This window comes from Corylus avellana, chromosome 2 (genome assembly GCF_965113065.1).
Source record: "Corylus avellana chromosome 2, dhCorAvel1.hap1.2, whole genome shotgun sequence".
NCBI classification, from domain to species: Eukaryota; Viridiplantae; Streptophyta; class Magnoliopsida; order Fagales; family Betulaceae; genus Corylus; species Corylus avellana.
Window position 1 is genome coordinate 21,172,908 of NC_142491.1, and position 23,296 is coordinate 21,196,203.

General features: G+C 36.9%; 2 protein-coding genes across 2 annotated transcripts; both read left to right on the top strand.

Annotated features, from left to right (window-relative positions):
• Nucleotides 1–17: 17 nt before the first annotated feature.
• ERS (glutamate tRNA synthetase) lies at nucleotides 18–4,696 on the top strand. Its single transcript, XM_059586208.2, has 12 exons — nucleotides 18–430; nucleotides 570–691; nucleotides 1,611–1,793; nucleotides 2,034–2,152; nucleotides 2,290–2,338; nucleotides 2,464–2,565; nucleotides 2,717–2,819; nucleotides 2,965–3,028; nucleotides 3,405–3,519; nucleotides 3,781–3,881; nucleotides 4,023–4,179; nucleotides 4,340–4,696. Exons 1-12 carry the CDS (start codon nucleotides 67–69, stop codon nucleotides 4,568–4,570), a joined length of 1,710 nt encoding a protein of 569 aa, XP_059442191.2. The 5' UTR covers nucleotides 18–66; the 3' UTR covers nucleotides 4,571–4,696.
• A 6,578-nt stretch (nucleotides 4,697–11,274) lies between these two features.
• On the top strand, nucleotides 11,275–22,822 carry LOC132176637 (SEC7-like guanine nucleotide exchange family protein). Its single transcript, XM_059588904.2, has 11 exons — nucleotides 11,275–12,573; nucleotides 13,287–13,604; nucleotides 15,566–15,896; nucleotides 16,159–16,581; nucleotides 16,994–17,286; nucleotides 17,669–17,942; nucleotides 18,279–18,781; nucleotides 19,196–19,517; nucleotides 19,863–20,223; nucleotides 20,836–21,518; nucleotides 22,010–22,822. Exons 1-11 carry the CDS (start codon nucleotides 11,510–11,512, stop codon nucleotides 22,619–22,621), a joined length of 5,184 nt encoding a protein of 1,727 aa, XP_059444887.2. The 5' UTR covers nucleotides 11,275–11,509; the 3' UTR covers nucleotides 22,622–22,822.
• Nucleotides 22,823–23,296: the final 474 nt, after the last annotated feature.

Below are 23,296 nucleotides of genomic sequence, written 5' to 3' on the forward strand. Positions count from 1 at the left end.
ACATAAGATAAAGGGGGCAGCCAGCCGTTGAGTGAAGCAAACGGCAAAAAAGTACGAGACTGAGAAATGGCGGCGACATTGGCAGCCCTGGGAACGCCGTTACCGTGGATGGCGATGAGGATGAGGACAATTTCAGAGGCTGCCTCTCCGATGACGATGATTTTCCGTCGATCCTCTTGGCGGAGGAGTTTCTCAATCTCCGCCACTGCGAACAATGAAGGGCAAGTCCGCGTGCGCTTCGCTCCTTCGCCCACCGGAAACCTTCACGTTGGCGGAGCCAGAACCGCCCTCTTCAACTACCTGTTCGCCAGGTCCAAAGGTGGGAAATTTGTTTTGAGAATTGAAGACACTGACTTGGAGAGGTCCACTAGAGAGTCCGAGGAAGCCGTGTTGCGAGATCTCTCTTGGCTTGGCCTTGATTGGGATGAAGGTAAATATACTTATTCCCTTTTTATTATCATCCAATTTCTTCTTTGGATTTGTACCAAGTCCTACATTGGTTGTAAACTAGGTGATAATTAGGGCTTGATTGAGAAGGAAATAATGTTATGTTTTATGAACCTTATTAGGTCCTGGTGTTGGTGGAGACTATGGTCCGTATCGGCAATCCGAAAGAAACTCATTGTACAAGCAATTTGCTGAGAAACTATTGGAATCTGGTCATGTTTATCGCTGCTTTTGTACTAACGAGGTGATCCTCATTAAACTTTTTAAAGCTTAGTTTTGGTATTTTAATTATGACCTTGGAATAACAAAAAATTATCCCAGATGAAACAAATGAAACTTGTCATTATATCATTTAGCAAAAATTCTTGTTTGTTTAAAGACTTCTCTAATTTGCTATTGTAATGCCTAGAATGTGGTTGAGTTTTGATTTTCGTTCTAAAATCTCTCTCTATTTGATTGAAAGTAGAAATCTTTTTGGCCTTTGCCGTGCTTTTGTCAGCATAAATAGTATCTTTGGGTTCTAAACGTGAAAGAAGAATGGGGAGTCTGTGGACTATTTTTTTCTCCATTGTGAGGTTCCTTGCGAATTATGGAATGCTACTACCAGCCACTTTGGATTATCTTGGGTTATGCGTAGACAAGTTGTTGATTTGCTTGCTTGATGGTGGGACTGCTGGTAGCAATTGGAGTGCCATTCTGTGGAAAATGTTGCCTTCTTGCCTCTTGTGGTGTATTTGGAAGAAAAGAAATGATAGGAGTTTTGAGGACCACAAGAGGCTTATATCTTTTTTCTTCTATACTCTTTATATTTGGATAGCTGCTTTTGTTTCCCCTTTTGTGCTCAATTTTCATGATTTTCTTGTTCTTTTTTCTCCTCCTTGTTAGATGCTTTCTCTTGTATAATTTCCGTGCAGTCGGGGGGCGCCTTACACTTTTTATACATACATCTTGATTACTGATCAAAAATTGTCTGATTGTCAATTATTTTGGTCACAAGCCTTGTTGCTTTTAGCCCCATCGTTTTTACATTCTAGAATGTATGCTTTTTTGGTTTTTAGTACTTGCAGATCCTAGTACGTTGTGAGGTTTTTTGTTATCTGTATAGTAGTGGGTTTGTGAAAATGTATGCTCTGCTTATAGATTCTTATCTTTACTGTCTTCAGGAACTGGAAAAGATGAAGGTGATTGCAAAATTACAACAGTTGCCTCCAGTATACACGGGAAAGTGGGCAACTGCAACCGATGAAGAAGTACAAGAAGAGCTGACGAAGGGAACCCCTTATACATATCGATTTCGTGTGCCAAAGGAAGGGAGTTTGAAAATCAATGACCTTATTCGAGGCGAAGTTAGTTCCTCTCATTATTATTTTTATTTTATTTTATTTTTTTGTCATTGTACCCTTCTTATATACACATTTTTGTTTCCTTGGGAATTTCAAATTATCAGATGCGCTTTTGCCCTAAGGTGGTTCTTCCATTAATATAGTTGCAATAGCTCTAAGTAAATAATCTGCAAATGCAACTAAGAACATCTGACAGCAATCGAGCTGTATAGGATGTTAACTTTGTTTGATAGTGTAATGAAGGTTAGTTGGAATTTGGACACGCTTGGAGATTTTGTAGTTATGAGGAGCAATGGACAACCTGTTTACAATTTTTGTGTCACAGTTGATGACGCTACCATGGCTATATCACACGTTATAAGGTAATAAGTCCAACCTCCTTACAATTATAGTAATCTGCCATGTTCCTTGTCCATAAACGTAGAAAGTTAACTTTTTTCCCCGATTGTGGTGCATGTTGTGTTAATTCATCTTATTCTTTCAATACTTGCATTTTCAGGGCAGAGGAACACTTACCAAACACTTTAAGGCAAGCACTCATATATAAGGTAATGTTGAAACCTGAATCCTCTTTATTTCTTTTTTTTTTCTTGGTTTTGCTTGCTTTCGGGACTTTGTTATCTTTCAGCAATAGAAGAAGCTGATTTTGTATCCATGCATGATTCTACCGCAGGCTCTGGGATTCTCCATGCCTAACTTTGCACATGTTTCCTTAATTCTTGCACCTGATCGAAGTAAACTGTCAAAACGCCATGGTGCTACTTCCGTGGGTCAGGTAATTGTTAATCATTATTACTAATCTTCACACACACAAAAGCAAAATATATATAGAGAAGTTGGGTATGAGGTCTTCCTGTGCCTTTTTTGTGCTTATTAGCCTTTCTTTAATAAGGAGAACTATTTCCGACTTTGCTACCATCTATCAGTTCAAGGAGATGGGGTATCTACCCCAGGCAATGGTGAACTATTTGGCACTTCTAGGTTGGGGAGATGGCACTGAAAATGAATTTTTCACCCTTGAGCAACTTGGTTAGTGATTTGCCTCGAATACTCTCTTTCTTTCTCTTCCTATGCAATCATGCTGGTTGGCTACTGGGGATAATTGTCTAAACTCTAGATATATTTTCTTTTCATTTGAGCATTTCTTACTTGAATATTTTCATGCAATTCACAGTTGAAAAATTCTCGATTGGTCGTGTTAACAAAGGCGGTGCTATTTTTGATTCTACTAAGTTAAGGTAATGGCTTTCAGCTACCATATGCTGAGAAACCCCATTCTTTTGTTACTTTTGACGAGCATTCCCTAAAAACTTTGGGATGTAGATTGAAAAAATGTTCTGCAAAGGCACGATTGTTTACATGTTCTGGTGGTTGCATATATTGTGTAATACTCCAAAGTTTGATTTTTGATTTCCATGATTTGCTTTTGATCAGTTCATGAGAATTTAGGCTGCTTGTCATTAAAAGAAAGATGGTTTGTTATATTCTTGAATGCTGAGACTATTACTTTATTGTGGAGGTTCTGAAAGTTAGCTATTTAATAGTATGCAAGGTATTATTATGTATAGTAGCTTTCTAATTGTTTTGCCTTTAACATACATCTTCAAACTAAAGGTGGATGAATGGTCAGCATTTAAGAGCTCTTCCATCAGAGGAGTTGACCAAGGTTATTGGTGAGCGCTGGAAAAGCACCGGTGTCCTCACAGAGTCAGAGGGGACTTTTATTGAAGTACGACTCTTTAGATTGAAATATTTCAATTGCTTGAATTATTATAATTGTAAGTTTCCAGTTATAGCATTTCTTTTGTCTTTATTAGAAGCAAGGTGATCTTATAATCTTCCTTGGCATTGTTCTGGATTATACTGTTCTTTAAATGATGGGATTACTGTCCAACATTAATTTTGTTTTGGTTTTATGTTGTTCTAATATCCTATAATCAAGTAAAGCAAGCATGTTATAATACTCTCGCAATGTGATTCTGTACAACAGGAGGCGGTTCAGCAGCTCAAGGACGGAATCGATCTGATAACAGATTCAGACAAAGCACTCTCAAACTTGCTATCTTATCCTTTACTTGCTACTTTAAAGAGGTTATATTACCATGCAGTTAAATCCGTTGTTTTATGATTGAGAGGTTGTTAACTTCAATTGATAAAAAAAGTTTCCAAATATTAGGTTTAGTCCCCCAGATTTCAATTATAAATAACTGTAACTTCTTTTGCTCTCTGCAGTACTGAAGCTAAACCTGTCTTAGAAGATAAGCTTTCTGAATTTTCAGCCCATCTTGTAGCTGCCTATGATAGTGGTGAACTCCTCGGTGCTCTTGAAGAAGGCCATGCTGGCTGGCAGAAGTGGGTGAAGAACTTTGGCAAATCGCTGAAGCGCAAGGTGGTCTTTTATGAGATAGGGTGATATGGGCTCGTTTGGCAACACTTTTTAAGATAGTTTGTTTGCTTTTTAGAAAAAATAAAAATAAAAGACATTAACAAACAAATTTAAATACAAAATACTCACAAGACACCTAAAACTATTTTCATCCTTATTGCAGGGAAAATCACTCTTCATGCCTCTCCGAGTGTTGCTAACCGGCAAACTCCACGGTCCGGACATGGGGGCTAGTGTGCTTTTACTGCATAGGGCTGAAGCCCATGGTATTGTTGCTCCGGAAGCTGGGTTTGTGACATTGAATGAGAGGTTCAACATGCTTAGGCAGCTTGACTGGGACACATTAATCAATGATCAGCCTCTTATGGAGTCCGCTGCTACTATATCCAACTGAAAATTCAGAGTTTTTGACGGGCTATCAAGCAAACTAACTCTATATATCATATAAGTGCTTTAGAATTTTTGGCACCTTTGTCAAGAGCAGTTGATTAGATAATGAAAGTTCGATCTTTATTTACCATTTTTTGAATGCCATCCACATCTGTATGAATGCGAGAAGTGAATTTCCATATCTTTTTTATTGGTATTTCAGGTGTTGGAATTTTTTTGACTGATAGAGTGAATTTGGCTCCTCGATTTTGCTTGTGAAACACCTATTTTTAAACAAAATCACATAAAGTGTTTCGTCTGTAAATTTGTTTGAAAAAGAATAGTGGTTTAAATATGTGAAAAAATTCACGTTTTTGTACTGTAGGTAAGGGGTTACGTTTTTTACAAGAGTAATGCTTTATACTACATTTTCATTCTATAACTATTCCACATAATCGAGATGGCAGTCATGGGGTGCGTTTGAGATTGCGATTTCGCAAGAATAATTTGCGTTTTTAAAAGATATCGTAAAATGTTAGGTGTTTGACATTGCGATTTAAAAAACACTTAATTTAAAATAGAAAAAAAAATCTGCGATTTCAATAAGCAGGTTGGGGGGTCCTTATTTGAAAAAAGTGCGAATTTAAACTAAAATCATGAATTCACATAACAAATATTTAATAAAAAAGTATTTTTTAATATATTTTACTAAACGCCTTTACGATTTTAAAAAGTAATGATTTCAAAAACGCTATTTTTAAAATCGCATTTATTGAAACCGCAATTCCAAACGGACCCATAACCTATCTTTCGATTTTTCTTTTTTTAACAAGATTTGATATAATAGTTGGTTGTGACTGTCACATCAATATTATAGGATAGTTGTAGGATACAAATGTAATATATAATATAATATTATTATTTTAAAAACACACAAGGTTGGTTGAGGCTGTCAAGTCAACATTGTAGAACGATTATGTGATAAAAATGTAGTTTATAGCATTACTCTTTTAAAAACATATAATTTTAAAGGTCATTAATCTGCGTTTTCATTAATTATATTTTGAAATTACTATTTTTTAAAACAATATATTTTGGAACCATTAAACCAAATGGACAGTTAATAGTAATATAAGAATATGAATTAAACATATAGTTTTGTCACATATGTTTTGTTTGGTACATGAGAAGATTTGTTGGAGAGTGATCTATTCTTGGGGATTAAGTGTTACCATCGACCTACCTACCAAGTGCCAAGTGCTAATATGGATTCCCCCACCCCACCACACACACCACCCCCCCCCCCCCCCCCCCCCCCCCAACTGTCTTCTCTCAATTTCGGTTCGGATCTTCGTGATTACGACGGAAGAACATATAAAAAAACTTATTTATTTTTTTTTAAGAACATATAAAAAAACTTATTTTTTTTTTCCTTATTAAAAAAGTTAGAATGTTCATATAATGAATGTCATTACAGCCTTCTACCATCCAACTTTTTTTAAAAATCAACGACGAATATGTAGAATTCGAATAGTGATATAAAAAGGACTAGAGTTCTTTTAAATGTGATGTGACTTTTAAAATTATCAATAAATCGAAATTCAATAATGATAATCTTAAATTCAATTGTGATTTTAAAAGCCACATCACATTCGAAAAGATTATAATCTTCCTTATATCATTACTTGTAAAATCTACATAAGTGATTCTTTTAAGATTTTTTTAAAGGATTCCATGTAAGGACTAATTTTCTTCCAGTTTAATATATTAAACTCGCATATATTTAAAATGCATTGAGACTCGTAAGAATTTAATGGCCCGCATGACATGTCATGTATGAAAATTATTAGACTCTTAATGTTATAAGGTTATATAATCCTAATCCTATTAAACTTTGAAAATGCTTCTTCTTTTTTTCTCCAATCCAACTCTCATCCAACATCATTCATATTTTTTTTTTCAAATCTACCATGTGAGTCATACAGTTTCATTGACGAATTTGAAAAGAAAAATGTTAGAATTCATTTTTTTTCAACTATATTTTAACCATCTCCATACTAAATAGATTAATCTATTATTAAATTTATGTAGGGTCTACATGAATCCACAAATTTAATAGAACCACTACTTAATTTCAAAGAAATGAATTTTGGTGAAGCAGTAAGTGTTCTCCTAGGGGGCTTCAAGTTACCCAGAGATGCACATAAGATTAGGTGCATCATGGAGAAGTTTGCAAAGCACTATTATAAATGCAACCCAGATGCTCATGCCCATTATATCATAGACAGGGTATGCTTGCACCACCTTTTACTAATTTGTCATATTATGCCATATCTTCCAAATTTTAGGTCAATTTTGGGATGATTATTTGTTTCCTTCTAACTTTATATATTGATTTAAATGTTAGATTATCATTTCGAGGCATGTTATACATCATTCTCTCAATCATTTTTTTTTTTTAAAAAAAAAAAAATTAATTAATCAACCATTGAATTTGTGGATTTATGTGAGACCCGCATAAATTTAATGGCGAATTCATTAATTTACTATATGAAGATGGTTGAAAGAATGATTTTTATCATTTCTCTCATATTTGGATTATCCTAGATTTTGGGATTTGATGAACATAAGGGTTAATTTATATTAAGAAAAGGTAAAAAGGATTACAAATTTTGGTAAGAAATAAACAAATAAGAGTTAATTTCTTTTCGCCCCCTTCAACTATCACCCATTTACATATTGCCCCATAAACTAACACCCGCCACACTCAATCTCCGTCAACTACCAATTTCGGGCAAAAACCCTCCTTTAAGAGCATTATTAGCAGTCTTACCAAATTTTACTCACCAAAATAACCAAAAGTACACTTTTATCTATTTTAACTACTCACTTTTTTAGAGCTTTCCAACCGTCTTATTATTTTAACAATCTACTTTCACTATTCTATATTTCTATTTAAACATTTTTTTTTCGAAGATTTGTTTATTCTTTCTTTATCCATTAAAGGATGAGAGCAAAATAGAAAAGAAAAATGGGAGAGAGAAATCATTTTTTTATTCAATTGGTGAGTGAATAAAAAATAATAGTGAAAAAAACTATTAATAGTGAGTATTGTTCACTCACTATTTTTTTTTTTCATCAAAGTAGTGAGGCTGAAAACGAGACTTTTTAGGCATTTTTACCAAATTACCTCACCAAAATAACAAAAAATTAGTTTTGGTAAGGCTGCAAATAGTACTCTTAGCTAGGACGGTTAAATCTGATAAAAAAAAAAAAAAAAACACATGTGACCTGCATGTGTTCTTTTTTTCTGTGAATTTACAAAAATCCCTCAAATAAAAAAAAAAAAAAAAATTTAAAAATGCCACTCTAAGCATGTTTCCCCAAATGTATTTAGGGAGGGTGGCTCAGCCGCCCTAAGTATGTTTTGGTGTTAAAATAAAAAATAAACTTTGATAGCATTTAAGTAAATTCAGTTTTTAAATTCGGGCTACTTTCGCCATTTCACATATATAACATCATGTATATGGCACATGATCAATATTCAGTTCATTTTAACGATTTTGGTTAACATAAGGGTTTTTGATGACAAGTGGTAGTTTGTGGAGGCAAAGTGTAAATGCATGATAGTTTTTTTTTAAGGAAATTCTTTCATCTTCATTCCATAATAGAGCGTAAAGCTTTTACAGATAAACATAGCTAAAAGCTATGAAAAGTACAACATTGTAGATATACTAAAAATCTAACAATAAAAAATGTATCTACTTTCTCTGATCTAACTCATATGTACACTTCATTTAAGTGGCAGATTTGCTCTGAGCAGATTAGATCTAAATATATGGGTAGGTCTTATCCATAAAGAAGTAAGCTTTATTGATTCGGTCATGAGACAAAGTCCTTACACTGAAACTATCTCTCCTCAGCTCAAAGACTAGGATAACACAACAAAACAAGAACAAAACAAAGAAAACCAGCATCAAGGGCAAGATCCAGCAAGAAAATGGGAGGAAACCCAGTGCGTGAGGCTCACACGCAAAGCGCATGAGATCCACATGATCCACACTCTGGTTTGCACGAACCACATTCGGCACGTGCCAAAAAGAAGAGAGAAAAAGTCTGGTGTCTATAGGGCACAGTGGCACCAGGGAGAAGCGTGTAGCGGCGTGTATGAGCTTGGGCCAACAGCAAAAGAGTAGATCGGCAACACAATGAGCTTATCTAAGTTTTTCAACAATATATTGACAAAACCCAAGTGTGAGGAGTAGGGGTGGGCACAGACCTTGGTGGGTCGGATATCAACCATTTCTACAACCCAACCCGCATAATGCAAGTTTGAAAAAAACTACCAGAAACCCAGCTACAATGAACTATATCTCAGGATCTCGGGTGTTGCAGGGCAGGGCAGAGCGGGATGGGTTATGCGGGTTTGGATGGTTTTGTGAGAGAGAATGAAAGAAGTTGAGAGTGAGAGAGAAAAACCTAGAGCCGTGGCTGTGGAAGCGAGTTCATGGGAAACCGTTTGCTCTCTTGCAGTTTCGAAACGAGAGACAGAGAGAGAGATCCGCAAACGAGAGACAAAGAGAGAGACAGAGAGAGCAAATCAGAGAGAGAGAGACGAAAACGCCCAAGGGTTTCTTCACTTTTAGAGGAGAGCTTCAATTCGGGATGGAGACGAGAGAGAGAGAAGCAGTGGCAAATCTAGAGAGAGAGAGGTGGAAGAAATTTTTAGGGTTAGGTTTTTTTTTTTTTTACTCAAGCAAGGCGGGGCAGAGTGGGTATCCGCTGAACCAAAATTTTTATACCCGCAACCCACCCGTCTCCATATGGGTTGGAAGCAATCCAACTTGTTTCCGCAAAAAAAAAAAAAAAAAAAAACACTAAAACCAGGCGGATCGGGGCGGGTTTGCAGGTTGTGTGAGCCCACCCCCTAGCGAGGAGAAGCCAAAAGACAAGGTGGAAGGGACGGCTGTTGCTATTGCTGAATTTGGACGCTGTGGTTCCAAAATCAAACTATAACAAAGAAAATGAAAGAAAGAACAAAAAAAAGGGGGAAGGGGAGAGGGACTAGCCTCCCTCCTCCAGGGTCTCACCGGAGAGGGACTAGAATAAATGCATGATAGTTGAAGGGGCTAAAAGTAATTAATTCAAAACAAAAGTTAGAAAAAAAATGGGAAATTTTACTTCCACCTCAAATTATAAGTAGTTTCGCAATTATAACTTCAAAGTTTAAAAAATTGTAATGTTGGTATCTCATGTTTAAGTCCCCCTTTTTTTTTTTTTTTAAGTTAAAATGCTCAAAATACTTTAAAGGGGGAAAAAAAAAATCTGAAAATTTTAGTGACCATCCAGACTGATGGCAAAGCAGTGGGTTAGTCCAATGCATTATTTATTTTTAAATTTACAAATTGTATTTTTTTTTTCTTTCAAAAAAGGGGCATTTTAACAAAAAAAAAAAAAAAAAAATTGGTGAAATTAAAAGGGGTTCAAACATGAGATATGGACATTACAAAATTTTTAAGGGTTAAATGCCTAATACCCCCTGAGGTTTAGGAACTTTATTTTTACCCCTTTGGGGTTTTATTTTTGTCACAGGACCCCATTGGAGTTTTGATAAAGGACCAACTTAGTCCATCCGTTAGTTGACCGTTAAGACTGACACGTGGACCAATCAGATGTTAACATGTGGCATCTATTTATTTATTTTTTAAAAAAATTAAAAAAAAAATATTTTTTTTAAAAAAAAAAAGAAAAAAGAAAAAGAAAAAAATTGGGGGTGGCTCCTTGGCCATTTGGGGGTGGTCGAGGAGCCACCCCCAGTGGGTACTGCGGGTGGCTTCAACCACCCCCTTGGGCTCCAGCCACCCCCAATTTTTTTCCTCATTTTTTTTTTAAATACATTTTTTTTTAAATTTTTTTTTTAAAATTAAATAGGTGCCACGTGTCAACATCTGATTGGTCCACGTGTCAATCTTAACGGTCAACTAACGGATGGACTAAGTTGGTCCTTTATCAAAACTCCAGGGGGGTCCTGTGATAAAAATGAAACCCAGGGGGTAAAAATAAAGTTCATAAACCCCAGGGGTATTAGGTATTTAACCTAATTTTTAAACTTTATTGTAGACCCTTGAGCTACTGTATGTTTTGAGAAGATCCTCTCAAAATTCAAATACTCTAAATTTATACCCATAAAATTTGAATTTCAATCAATTGACCTCACTCTGTCAGATTTTAAACGTTAAAAGTGATAAAATAACGTTTATACCCCTAATTTTTTTTTTTATATATATATATATATATATATATATATATATATTTTTTTTATAAAATTCTAAATTTACCATTAATTTCAAATTAAAAATTTTAAAAAATAAAGTTATTAAAATAGAAAAAGGATAATTTAGTCTTTTTATGTATTTCGTTATAAGTTAACGGCTAAGACTAACGAAGGGGGTAAATTAATTGAAATTGAAAAAGTTTAGGGGTGTAAATTGAGAGTTTCTGAATTTTGAGAGTCTTTTCAAAATACGCAATAGTTCAGAGATCTAAAATGAAGTTTACTCTTTCAAAATTTATGATCGTAGAACCGCTAATACTTTAAAGGATATTTTTATATTATAGGTGGTGGTGTTGTCATTTTTGTTAGTTTTTTTTTTTAGGGGATCTATGTCATTTTTATTAGTTGAAGAGGGGTCATCACAACATTAAGATACCACCGCCAGCAGTTTACTATGGCTATTTGAAGTTGTTGGCAAGTCGGTTGGCATCCAATTCCAGGGGACCGTTTTTGGTCACGTGCCAAATACACCTGAGATCAGACCATGAGCGATTACATAGGGAGAAAAATGGCAATCAAAATGGATGGATGAAGGAAATGAACAGAGACACAAAATGTAATTGAAATCTACAAGACGAAGACGAAGAAGAAGAAGAAGAAGAAGACGACGACGACGACGAAGAAGAAGAAATGTCAGCTTCGCAAACCCTAGGCGGCCCATCACGCTGCGGGCGAGTGCTTGGGCCGTCCCTCGACAAGATCATCAAAAACGCAGCGTGGAGGAAGCATTCCGGCCTCGTCTCCGCCTGCAAATCCACGCTAGACAAGCTCGAATCCCTCTCCGACTCCCCCAATCCAGACCCCGCATCCCCTCTCTCCGGCCTATCCGATGACGATGCCCAGTCCGTCCTCCAGCCCCTCATTCTCGCCCTCGACTCTGCCTACGTCAAGGTCGTCGAGCCCGCCCTCGATTGCGCCTTCAAACTCTTCTCCTTCAACCTCGTCCGCGCCGAGATCGACCGCCCCGATCCCAGCCACGCCGACGATAAGAGCGCATCAATTGTTTACAGGATGATCGAAGCTGTGTGCAAGTCGGCGGGTCTCGGAGACGACGCGATCGAGCTGGGGGTGCTCCGTGCTCTGCTCTCCGCAGTTCGATCTCCGGGCGTGTTGATCCGCGGGGATTGCTTGGTGCATATCGTGAGGACCTGCTACAATGTGTATCTGGGTGGGTTGAATGGTACCAATCAGATCTGTGCCAAGTCGGTTCTTGCTCAGATGATGGTGATTGTGTTCTCACGGGTCGAGCAGGACTCCGTGAATCTGGGTGTTCACATTCTGAGGGTCTCCGTCGCGGACTTGTTGGAATTCACGGATAAGAATTTGAACGAAGGTAGTTCCATTCAATTTTGTCAGAATTTCATCAACGAGGTCATGGATGCTAGTGGGGAAGCAGATGGGGTTGCTGGGCAAAACAAGCAATTGCCCAACAACCCATTGTCTGAGCCAAATGGGAATGCTCAGGTTCAGGTGCAGGCTTCAAAGAATGGGGACGAGAAGGGTGAATTAGGTGCTACCAGTAAGATTAGGGAGGATGGGTTTTTGCTTTTCAAGAATCTATGTAAATTGTCCATGAAGTTTTCGTCACAGGACCAATCTGATGATCAAATCCTCTTGAGGGGCAAAGTGTTGTCTTTGGAGCTGCTCAACGTTGTCATGGAGAATGGGGGTCCACTCTGGCGCACCAATGAGAGGCAAGCCCTTGTCTTTGTGTGCTCTCTATCGAAGTTCTGGGCTTGACCCATTTCATGTTTATTCATTTCATTTTCTGTTTTGATTCAATTTTATGAATATGATTCCAACTGGCTCCCCGGAAGAAGATTTTGTTGTGATACTGTCCATTCTAACATGATGATGATAAATCTACCACCCTCATTGTCATTTCACTCTTCCTCTATATTCATAAAAAAAAAAAAAAAAAAAAAAACTCTTCCTCAGAATATACTATATAGGGCCATCTTTTCTTAGAATCAGGATCATCTGAAATTAATTAATGATAAGACGTTTTAGATATTTTTATCAAGGAAGGCTTTGAATAAACAGCGGAATAGCTATTAAGTATAATGATTAGCCATGAGGAAGCTATCAGCTTTATTTTTATGTTTCGCTATATAATATGACGCATAAGATATGAATCTTCGCATCAGATACCATATGTTTTCAGTAAAATAATCAGACCTTCACTGCGTTCAATTATGTGATTCATTTATGATTTATAGTATGTACCTTTCCTTTTTCTGGCAATATAATTTTATCTCTACTTCTGTTGCAGTTTATGTTACAATCTTTCTGAGATTTTGTTTTGAAACTTAAGGTTTTCTTAATGATGTGGTATTTAGAATGTTCTTCTGTCCTGTTATGATAAACAATTTGTGAAGAATCCAATATTTTCTTTTACTTGGTGCAGGTTCCTTAACGCAATCAAGCAGTATCTTTGTTTATCATTGTTAAAGAACAGTGCCTTATCAGCTATGGCTATTTTCCAGCTTCAGTGCTCTATTTTTATGAGCTTGTTATCAAAATTTAGATCAGGATTGAAAGCAGAAATTGGTATCTTTTTTCCCATGCTTGTCCTTCGTGTGCTTGAGAATGTGCTCCAGCCGAGTTTCTTGCAGAAAATGACTGTCCTTAACTTGTTGGAGGAGATCTCTAAAGATCCACAGATTATGATAGACATATTTGTCAACTATGACTGTGATGTGGATGCTCCAAACATTTTTGAAAGGTATTACACATCTCTATTACATCTCTACATTTGGTGTCACTACTGCCCTTAGATCAGGCACTTTGGGAGATTCTCAGTAGTCTATTTTTTATAATTTTGAAATACAAATATTTTTAGTTTGTGTAGGGAGTGTTATGTAAACATCCTGCCTTCATTATCATGGCTGCTATTTTGACTCTCTTGAAGGAAGTCTTTAATACTTTTTATTCTTATTTTTATAAGTAAATCAATTTGATTAGACGTGCAGGGCGCAGCCCTAGTACAGATAAAGTATATAAGAGAAACCCCCTATTAGTGAAAAAGAAGAACAAAAGTCCGAAAATTTAGAAAACTAGAAAAATGTGGACTATTATATGCTGCTATCCATGTGTAAAGGGACTTGAACATAATATTCTTAGCTCTACCACTGAAGCCTTGCGATCTTCAAAGCACATTGCATTTTGCTCTTTCCATATACACCATAAACTTGTAAGCTATTACGGCTACCCAACTGCCTTATCCAACATGTCAACAACTCTATAACCCTTCTACGCATGACCTATTCTACACCAAAAGTTGGAAAATCGAAGCCCATAAATCTCTTCCCACTTCACAATGAAGAAGAAGATATACTAACTTCCCACATCTCTTGCACATACAACACCAATCTACCACTATGACGTTTCTCTTCCTAAGGCTATCCAATGTCAAATTCTTCTCTGGTGTCGCTGTCCGCACAAAGAACGCCACTCGTGAAGTAGCCTTTACTCCACAAATACTCTTCCAAGGAAATGGGGACCCAGGTGGATTAGACATCACATGATAAAAAGACATTACTTCAAACTTCTACCTTTTAGAGGGGTCAGTTTTACTGGTACTGCCTTGTGACTTTCTTTGTTTATGGGCAGATAACTATTTAGATTTTTGACTTCCCCCTTAATTCAAAGTGAGAAACTCAAAACATATTTTTTGCCTCCACAAAGCACGACTCGACAGAGGTGTGGTGGTTAGGGAAGTGTGTTTTGGGTGCTGCATTGAATCCTCCATTCAGTCACATATAATTTTAAAATCTTGCTTGAAAGTGAAAAATTGATGTAGAATGAAGGGAACCTGTTGGGAGTTTTGCTTAAAGGCTGCTATTGGAGCCTCTTAACTAACAAAAAACTTGGAAGCTCAAGAAGCATATTGGGTGTGAGCAAAAAACTTTTAGATTCTTTAGTTATTTTGCTTTGTTTAGTAGTTTGAATGTGAGATTGCAATTCGGATCATGAGTTTCTCATAGCATTAGTGGGGTGGGGGCGCTCGTGGTTATGAGAGTTAAAAGCAAAGTAGTTTCGTGGTCAAAGAAATAAAAGATCTGTCAAGTGTTAATTATGGTATGTTTAAAGCTTAGTTCATTGTATGAAAGGGAGGAATATTGCCTTGCAATCTGTGGTTCTTGGCTGCCAGGCTATTGCAGACAGATCCTATTTTGATCTAAAACCTAAGAAATCCTCCTCTCACACTTCATGTTACTGGAGGATGTTGCATTTGAAATTACTAATTGGAGTTTCTGTAGTGAATTCTTAATCAAGCTTATAAGCAACCTATCAGATTTCCAACAATAGTACCTTCTTAAGATGTGAGGGATTCCCCAACCGAACTCACTGGTGGGGCAAATATGGATCATTCCTCCGGAAACCCTTCCAAAGCCACAGGAGCTCTATTTGAATCTAAATTGGGCCTGATTTTTCATTCTGATGTGAAGTTCAAACATATGGTTACATTTATACGTTGGACCATCTAATGGTTTTTCAATGTTCATATGGAGAAGAAATACCGTTTTCTCTATTTTGGGACTATTTATTCTCCTTATATCTATAGGATATAACTCATTAGTTGTGCAGAAATCTATAATTTTGACCTTTCTCATTGTTAACTTTTTTGCGTTGTGTTATAGTAAAATGTATTAAAACCCTTATAATTCCATCAGATGTTTTCAGGGTTGTCAATGGCCTTCTGAAAACTGCTCTAGGACCACCTTCTGGTTCAACCACAACTTTGTCTCAAGCACAGGATATGACTTTCCGGCATGAATCAGTAAAGTGCTTGGTTAGCATCATTAAGTCAATGGGAGCCTGGATGGACCAGCAGCTCAGACTAGGAGATTCATATCTGCCAAAGAGCTCTGAAACTGATACTTCAGAGAATCATTTGACTCTAAATGGGGAAGATGGAACTGTTTCTGACTATGAACTACATCCGGAAGTAAATTCTGAATTTTCAGATGCTGCTAACCTCGAGCAACGTCGAGCCTATAAAATTGAACTCCAGGTTGAGTATTGTTTTACTTGGAGAGGCAACATATTAATTCTATGATTATGTTATAATGGTCTCTTCATTTTAATTTACCCCTAGAGTATGCTCCTGTTTACTAACAGCTGTCCTACTAGTTCCATTTGTAATTTGTCCTTTCACTTTATTGGTTTCTGTGCTATCAATTTTCCCCCTATTACTTCTATTTATGCTATATTTTCTTTTACCAGGAATTATCCTGGTTCATCCTTTAGTGACAACTTTACTGGGTTAAATGCAGAAAGGTATCACTCTTTTCAATCGGAAACCTTCCAAGGGAATTGAGTTTCTGATAAGCACCAAAAAAATTGCTGGTTCTCCAGAAACCGTGGCTTCTTTCCTGAAGAATACTTCTGGCCTAAATGAAACCGTGATTGGTGACTATTTGGGCGAAAGGGAAGAATTTTCTCTCAAGGTCATGCATGCTTATGTAGATTCATTTAATTTCAAGGGAATGCATTTCGGCGAAGCAATAAGGTTTTTCCTACGGGGCTTCAGGTTACCTGGAGAAGCACAGAAGATTGACCGCATCATGGAGAAATTTGCTGAGCGCTATTGTAAATGCAATCCAAGCTCGTTTACTAGTGCAGATACTGCGTATGTTCTTGCTTACTCGGTGATAATGCTAAACACAGATGCCCATAATAACATGGTTAAAGATAAGGTATGCTTGCAGGACCTTTTTACTAAATTTGCCTTATTCCAAACCTTCCAAATTTTAGCCTTTGCTATTGATCTATGTAGGTCAATTTTGGGATGAATATTTGTTTGCTTCTAACTTTATATTGAATTCAAAAAGGTGGCTTATGTTAACGCACTGTAAAAGATCTCTCAAGATATCATTTGTTATCTTTCTGGAAATAATGGGTCAAAGGTTTTTTTTTTTGATAAGTATAGTGGGTCAAAGTACTTAAAAGAAAATGGACATATGTATACAAAATAAATTTTTAAGTTTTTCTTGTGCCTAATTTTTTAATTTAAGCAAATGATTCAAATTATGTTTATTGATTAATTATGAATGCAGAACTAATTTTGATTCTCATCTGATTCCCATTTGACATTGATTGGCTGAGCAGATGACGAAGGCTGATTTTATTCGAAACAACCGAGGAATCGACGATGGCAAGGATTTGGCTGAAGAGTATCTCGGTTCCCTTTACGATCAAATTGTTAAAAATGAAATTAAGATGAGTGATGAGTCCTCTGCACCACAGAGCAAACAGGCTACCAGCTTTAATAGATTATTGGGCTTGGATGGTATACTCAATCTAGTCACCGGGAAGCAGGCTGAAGAAAAAGCATTGGGCGCAAATGGGCTTCTTATAAGGCACATCCAGGAGCAGTTTAAGGCAAAATCTGGAAAATCAGAGTAAGCTAAGATGCAATACAGTTAATAATTTGACTGCTTTTGGATTGTATTTGTGGAAATTTTTATTCGCTTAAAAGGAAGGTCATGCTATGAGTCTATGACCAAAGGATTGATGGGGCTCAGAAAAATGGGATGAGCTGCAGTGGTTTAGGGCATATAATCATTCTGCTTAGGTATTTTATGACATGTTTGAACTGGACAGTTGGGCTATTTCTTCTTTTTCTGTACCTACCGAAGATTGCGATATATCATGTTAAAAGCTGAGGTCTTTTTATCTAATGAATGTGGGTCATTTATGTGTCTCCTGATCTTTTGAGCCTTGTATTGTCCTTTCTTTTGATCCCTGTTGTGATTAGGAACTCATTATGCTTTGGTGTTGCAGGTCTGTTTATCATGCTGTCACTGATGTAGCAATATTGAGGTTTATGGCGGAGGTTTGCTGGGGTCCTATGCTGGCTGCATTCAGTGTGACGCTTGACCAAAGTGATGACAGGCTTGCTACTTGTCAATGCTTACAGGGCTTTCGACATGCTGTGCATGTTACTGCAGTAATGGGCCTGCAGACCCAGAGAGATGCTTTTGTGACATCTATGGCCAAGTTTACTAATCTCCATTGTGCTTCAGATATGAAGCAAAAAAATGTTGATGCTGTGAAGGTAACTCTGCAATTATTGTGGAAAATCTTTCTCTATTTTAAAGAAACTCCACTGCAGGAGTAGATTAAGAAGGCGTTAGAATGTTTGCATGTAAATGTGGATCTGATTTGATCTCTTAGCCATATATAAGGTCAACAGAGTGAACTATTGGATTAGGATCATTCCAATTGGATTAAAAAAAATGTAGAAGTGAGATTTTTTTGGATAAGTAAAAAAATGTGGAAGTGAGATTACTGAGTTATTATTCTTACATTCATAAAAATTTAGAAGTAACTATTGGATTAGGATCACACAATGCTTTTTTGTCTCTTTTACCAACATATTTGTTTTGGACAGGCAATAATATCAATTGCCATTGAAGATGGTAATTATCTTCAGGAAGCGTGGGAACACATATTAACATGCCTTTCCCGAATTGAGCATCTGCAACTGTTGGGGGAGGGTGCCCCGCCTGATGCATCCTATTTGACTGCATCTAATGCTGAAACAGAGGAAAAGTCGCCAAAACCTATGGGTTTTCCAAATTTGAAGCGGAAAGGAACTTTACAGAATCCAGCTGTGGTGGCTGTGGTTCGTGGGGGCTCATATGACAGCACCACTGTTGGACCAAATACTTCAGGACTGGTAACTCCAGAGCAGATTAATCACTTCATTTCAAACTTGAATTTGCTGGACCAGATTGGGAATTTTGAGTTGAACCATGTATTTGCTCATAGCCAAAGGCTGAACAGTGAAGCAATAGTAGCTTTTGTTAAGGCCTTATGCAAAGTTTCCATGTCAGAGTTGCAGTCTCCAACAGACCCTCGTGTATTCAGTCTCACAAAACTAGTCGAGATAGCGTAAGATTCTTCCCTTTTCTTTAAGAATTGTATTGCAAATTTATCACTTTTCATAGAAGTTCTGATGCGGCATAAATATTTAATAATAACAATCGTTATTTCAAATGTAATTTTTTATATATCAAGCTTAATAATTTAAATCAATGAAATGTAATTTTTATGCATTAAACGTAGTAATTTAAATCAATAAATGTAGATAGACTGTGTACGAGTTCCAGGGGAGGCTTCTTGTCTTTTGGTTTCTGGTTAGTGTATTTTTGAAATTCCTCACTTGTCCCAAAGTCCCAGTTGCTCCCCCCCCCGCGGGTCTTCCCCCTTTTTCATCCATTGATGTTGAGAATGTCCTAATGATGAGTCATGCTTTGAACAGAAATGAAAGTGGAATGGATGATCAAATAATTGTTTCTTTTGCAGGCATTACAACATGAACCGCATTAGATTAGTGTGGTCTCGCATATGGAATGTTCTCTCTGATTTCTTCGTTTCAGTTGGACTGTCAGAAAATCTCTCAGTTGCAATATTTGTCATGGATTCTTTGAGGCAGCTTGCTATGAAATTTTTAGAACGTGAGGAACTGGCAAATTACAACTTCCAGAATGAATTTCTTCGACCATTTGTAATTGTTATGCAGAAAAGCGGCTCTACAGAAATTAGGGAATTAATAGTCCGGTGCATCTCACAAATGGTCCTCAGCCGTGTCAGTAATGTGAAATCTGGGTGGAAAAGTGTTTTTATGGTATGCTAGAATTTGATTATTGATTTCTGATATAGTAGATGTGTTGACCCCGCTTTACATTGAGATTCATTGAAATTCTGGTTAGACACCAGAATTTTCATCTATTAATCCTTGTGAAATCATCTTGTATGTTGCATGTTGTGGAGAGGATGACTGGACTTTGCCATGCGACATGTTGACTCATTGAATATCACTATCACATTGAAATAGGTTGTTACGTCCATATATACCCTTTCGTTGTAAAGGGGAAAAGGGACATTTGTATCAACTAGTAAAAATGCTTGAGAATTGGACAATTCTGCCTTCAAATGCCTTTCTTCTGATGCCGTGCTGTTCGTTTCTCAGGTTTTTACAGCTGCTGCAGCTGATGAACGGAAGAATGTAGTCTTGTTGGCCTTTGAGACCATGGAAAAAATAGTGCGAGAATACTTCCCTTACATAACTGAGACGGAGACGATGACTTTTACAGATTGTGTCAGGTGCCTCATAACATTCACAAATAGCAGATTTAATAGTGACGTTAGCCTCAATGCCATTGCATTTCTTCGCTTCTGTGCTGTGAAGCTTGCTGATGGAGGACTTGTTTGCAATGAGAAGAGTAAAGTAGAATGTTTGCCCAATTCTGTTGTAGCCGAGGATGCTTCAGATATGCAAACTTCTACTGATAAAGATGATCATGCATCCTTTTGGGTCCCTTTGCTAACAGGTAACTTGCTTTCAGAGCTAGATTATCCACAAATGCTACAACCGCTGCACATCAGTCATGGTGGATAGCAGAACCAGCTGTTATTGAAATGAACCTGATGTATAATTTATTTTTACGCATGCACGTGTCAATGTTTGCATTTCCATATCTATGTATGTAGATTATCCAGTTATCTCATTTTAAGCCTCAAGTGAAAATGACTTAAGTTCTATAGTTACAATTATCAAACCAAGTCCGATTTGGGTGCTGACTTTCACATCTCCTGCAATATCTTTGGGCTCCATTTGCCTTTTATATTTTGTGCTGATAACCAATATGTGAGCTCTATTTACTTGGTAAAATTAGCTTAAATTGATGTTTGCTATTATTTGAGTAAGGCCTCTTTTGTTCTCACCTCCTTAATTACCTCAATAGTCCTACCTTACTCTCGTTAGTGAGCAAAAGAGGCTGTGTAGTAACTTCATTGCCAGATTGAATGGCAATGAGGAAACTTCTTTACTAGCATCACTTTCCTACACATTCTGTCTTATATTGGATAAAGACTGATGCACTTTTATTTTTGGTGGTGAGGAGTGACTGGGTTTTTGTAATTCATATCTTTTGTCGTTTCAGGGTTGTCCAAACTAACATCCGATCCCAGATCAGCTATTAGAAAGAGTTCTTTGGAAGTGCTGTTTAACATTCTGAAAGATCATGGTCATCTCTTTTCACTCCCATTTTGGACTGGTGTCTTTGATTCTGTTGTTTTCCCCATATTTACTTGTGCATCTGACAAGGGAGATATGCAAATAGAAGATGACGAGTGTTCACCGGCTTCAAGACCTCCACATTATGAAGGAAGTACATGGGACTCTGAAACTTCTGTAGTGGCAGCACAGTGTTTAGTGGATCTTTTTGTCAGTTTTTTCGATATAGTCAGGTCTCACCTACCAGCTGTGGTATCAATACTAACAGGATTTATAAGAAGTCCTGTTCAAGGTACTGCTAGCACTGGGGTTGCTTCTTTGATGCGTTTGGCCAGTGATTTGGGCAGCAGGCTTTCCCAAGATGAATGGAGAGATATTTTTCTTGCTTTGAAGGAAGCGGCCACATCATCGGTGCCTGCCTTTATGAAGGTCTTGAGATCGATGGACAAAATCGAGGTGCCTGGCGATGCTCAATCTTATACTGACTTGGAAACATCTTCTGATCATATCTTGACAAATGATGATCTTGAGGATGATAATCTGCAAACTGCGCAATATGCAGTTTCAAGATTGAGGAGTCATATAGCTATGCAGCTACTCGTTGTACAGGTTTCTCCCCCCATTTCTATACATAGATACTTGCATATATGTCTGCATAGAAGTGCTCACACACACATATTTGGATGCATACACGTCTAAGTGTGGTTGTCATGATCTAAAAATACAGGGGAAATTAGGATACCGAGTTCAGATTGTGTAACATAATAGTTTCAACAATATTTTTCGGGTTGAGTTTTGGGAATTTTGAACCTTCATGCTATTTCCTTTCGTATGCATTCTTGATCTATTGAATAGGTAATTTTGTCGTAAAAAATGAAAAAATGAATGAGACCTATTGATCTATATGGGTTGACACCCTGTCATAGTATGAGAGGACAGATATATATATATATATATATATATATATATATATATATATATACAGAAATTTCCTCCAATTTCCTGAAACTTTTTCATTGATAATATTCGCGGGGGGTGGGGGGTTCTATGAAGTTGAATTTGTGACAAAGTTTAACATCTTTTATCTTTCCTCATTTCAGGTTGTGACTGATCTTTGTAAAACACACCTAGAATCCTTATCAGCAGACAACATTGTGATCCTTCGCGAAATATTTTCTTTTATTTCATCGCATGCCCACGAACTGAACTCTGAGAGAATCCTGCAGAGGAAGCTGCCAATATTGTGCTCTATCCTGGAGCTTTCTGAACCACCCCTGGTTCATTTTGAAAATGAGTCTTTCCAGAATTACCTCGACTTCCTAAAAAGATTACTTGCGGATAATCCATCTGTGTCCGAGGAAATGAACATTGAAGCAGAACTTGTGGCAATATGTAAACAGATATTGCAGATATATCTAGACTGTACTGGTTCTCAATCTGCCCAGGTGAACTCATCAGGTCGTCCAATGCTACACTGCATTATTTCATTGGGTTCGGCCAAAAAGGAAGAATTGGTTGCCAGGACTTCTTTACTAGTCTCAGCATTATGGGGATTGAGTGGCTTGGAAAGGGATTCTTTTAGGAGGTACGTTTCACAATTCTTTCCTTTGTTGGTGGATCTTGTGCAGAGTGAGCATAGCTCTGGAGAAGTTCAGCGTGTTCTAAGCAATATGTTCCAATCATGTATAGGCCCTATAATAATAATGCAATGATTTTTTTTTGGTTATGTCATACATACGCCATCATTGAACCATCAATTTTGTCAAAATTGGCTGGAGCACAAGCCATGATGTCAGCTTATTTATTATTATTATTTGTAGTATATGCCAAGGGTTAATTTTCTTACCCCTTGAATAGAATGTATGAGCTAATTGCTATTGACATAAATTGAAAAAGTTCTCTCATTCCAAATTCCTCCAGTTTTTTTCTGTGCAAAAATGGCAAAAAGACTCGTGATAAAAAAATAAAATAAAATTAAAAAAAAAGACAAAATTCAGAAAATAAATAAATAAATAAGACAAATTCAGGAAAAATGATGGTATTGTAACTGAATTTTTCATTTTTGTCACTACATCTGCCTTGACAGCTGTCTCTAAGAGGTAGTTTAATCGGCTGGAATTACACTTGATGAAGTGGAGTTCACTAGTTCGAATTCCCCTCTCTCTTTCTTGTGAGGACATGTCAAAAAAAAAAAAAAAAACAAACAAATCTGCCCTGATAGCTGTTGTTCCACTACAAGTTGGACATTATTATTGTTACGAACAATCTGTTAGTGCACTCTTACTGTTGACTGACCATAAATTCCATAGTTTATATCTTACTAATTATCAATAGAGAAGCGTAATGCAAGAAAGAGAAGAAAGGGTGCTATTAGAAGTCAATACAGT

What these genes read in the sequence shown, in the direction of transcription:
- ERS (XM_059586208.2), top strand. Translation starts at nt 67, where the DNA reads ATGGCGGCGACATTGGCAGCCCTGGGAACGCCGTTACCGTGGATGGCG. An exon ending in TTTGATTCTACTAAGTTAAG is followed by an intron (nt 3,029 to 3,404) that starts GTAATGGCTTTC and finishes TTCAAACTAAAG; the next exon opens with GTGGATGAATGGTCAGCATT. An exon ending in CAGAGGGGACTTTTATTGAA is followed by an intron (nt 3,520 to 3,780) that starts GTACGACTCTTT and finishes TCTGTACAACAG; the next exon opens with GAGGCGGTTCAGCAGCTCAA.
- LOC132176637 (XM_059588904.2), top strand. Translation starts at nt 11,510, where the DNA reads ATGTCAGCTTCGCAAACCCTAGGCGGCCCATCACGCTGCGGGCGAGTG. An exon ending in CTCTGGCGCACCAATGAGAG is followed by an intron (nt 12,574 to 13,286) that starts GCAAGCCCTTGT and finishes TACTTGGTGCAG; the next exon opens with GTTCCTTAACGCAATCAAGC. An exon ending in ACAAAACTAGTCGAGATAGC is followed by an intron (nt 18,782 to 19,195) that starts GTAAGATTCTTC and finishes TTTCTTTTGCAG; the next exon opens with GCATTACAACATGAACCGCA.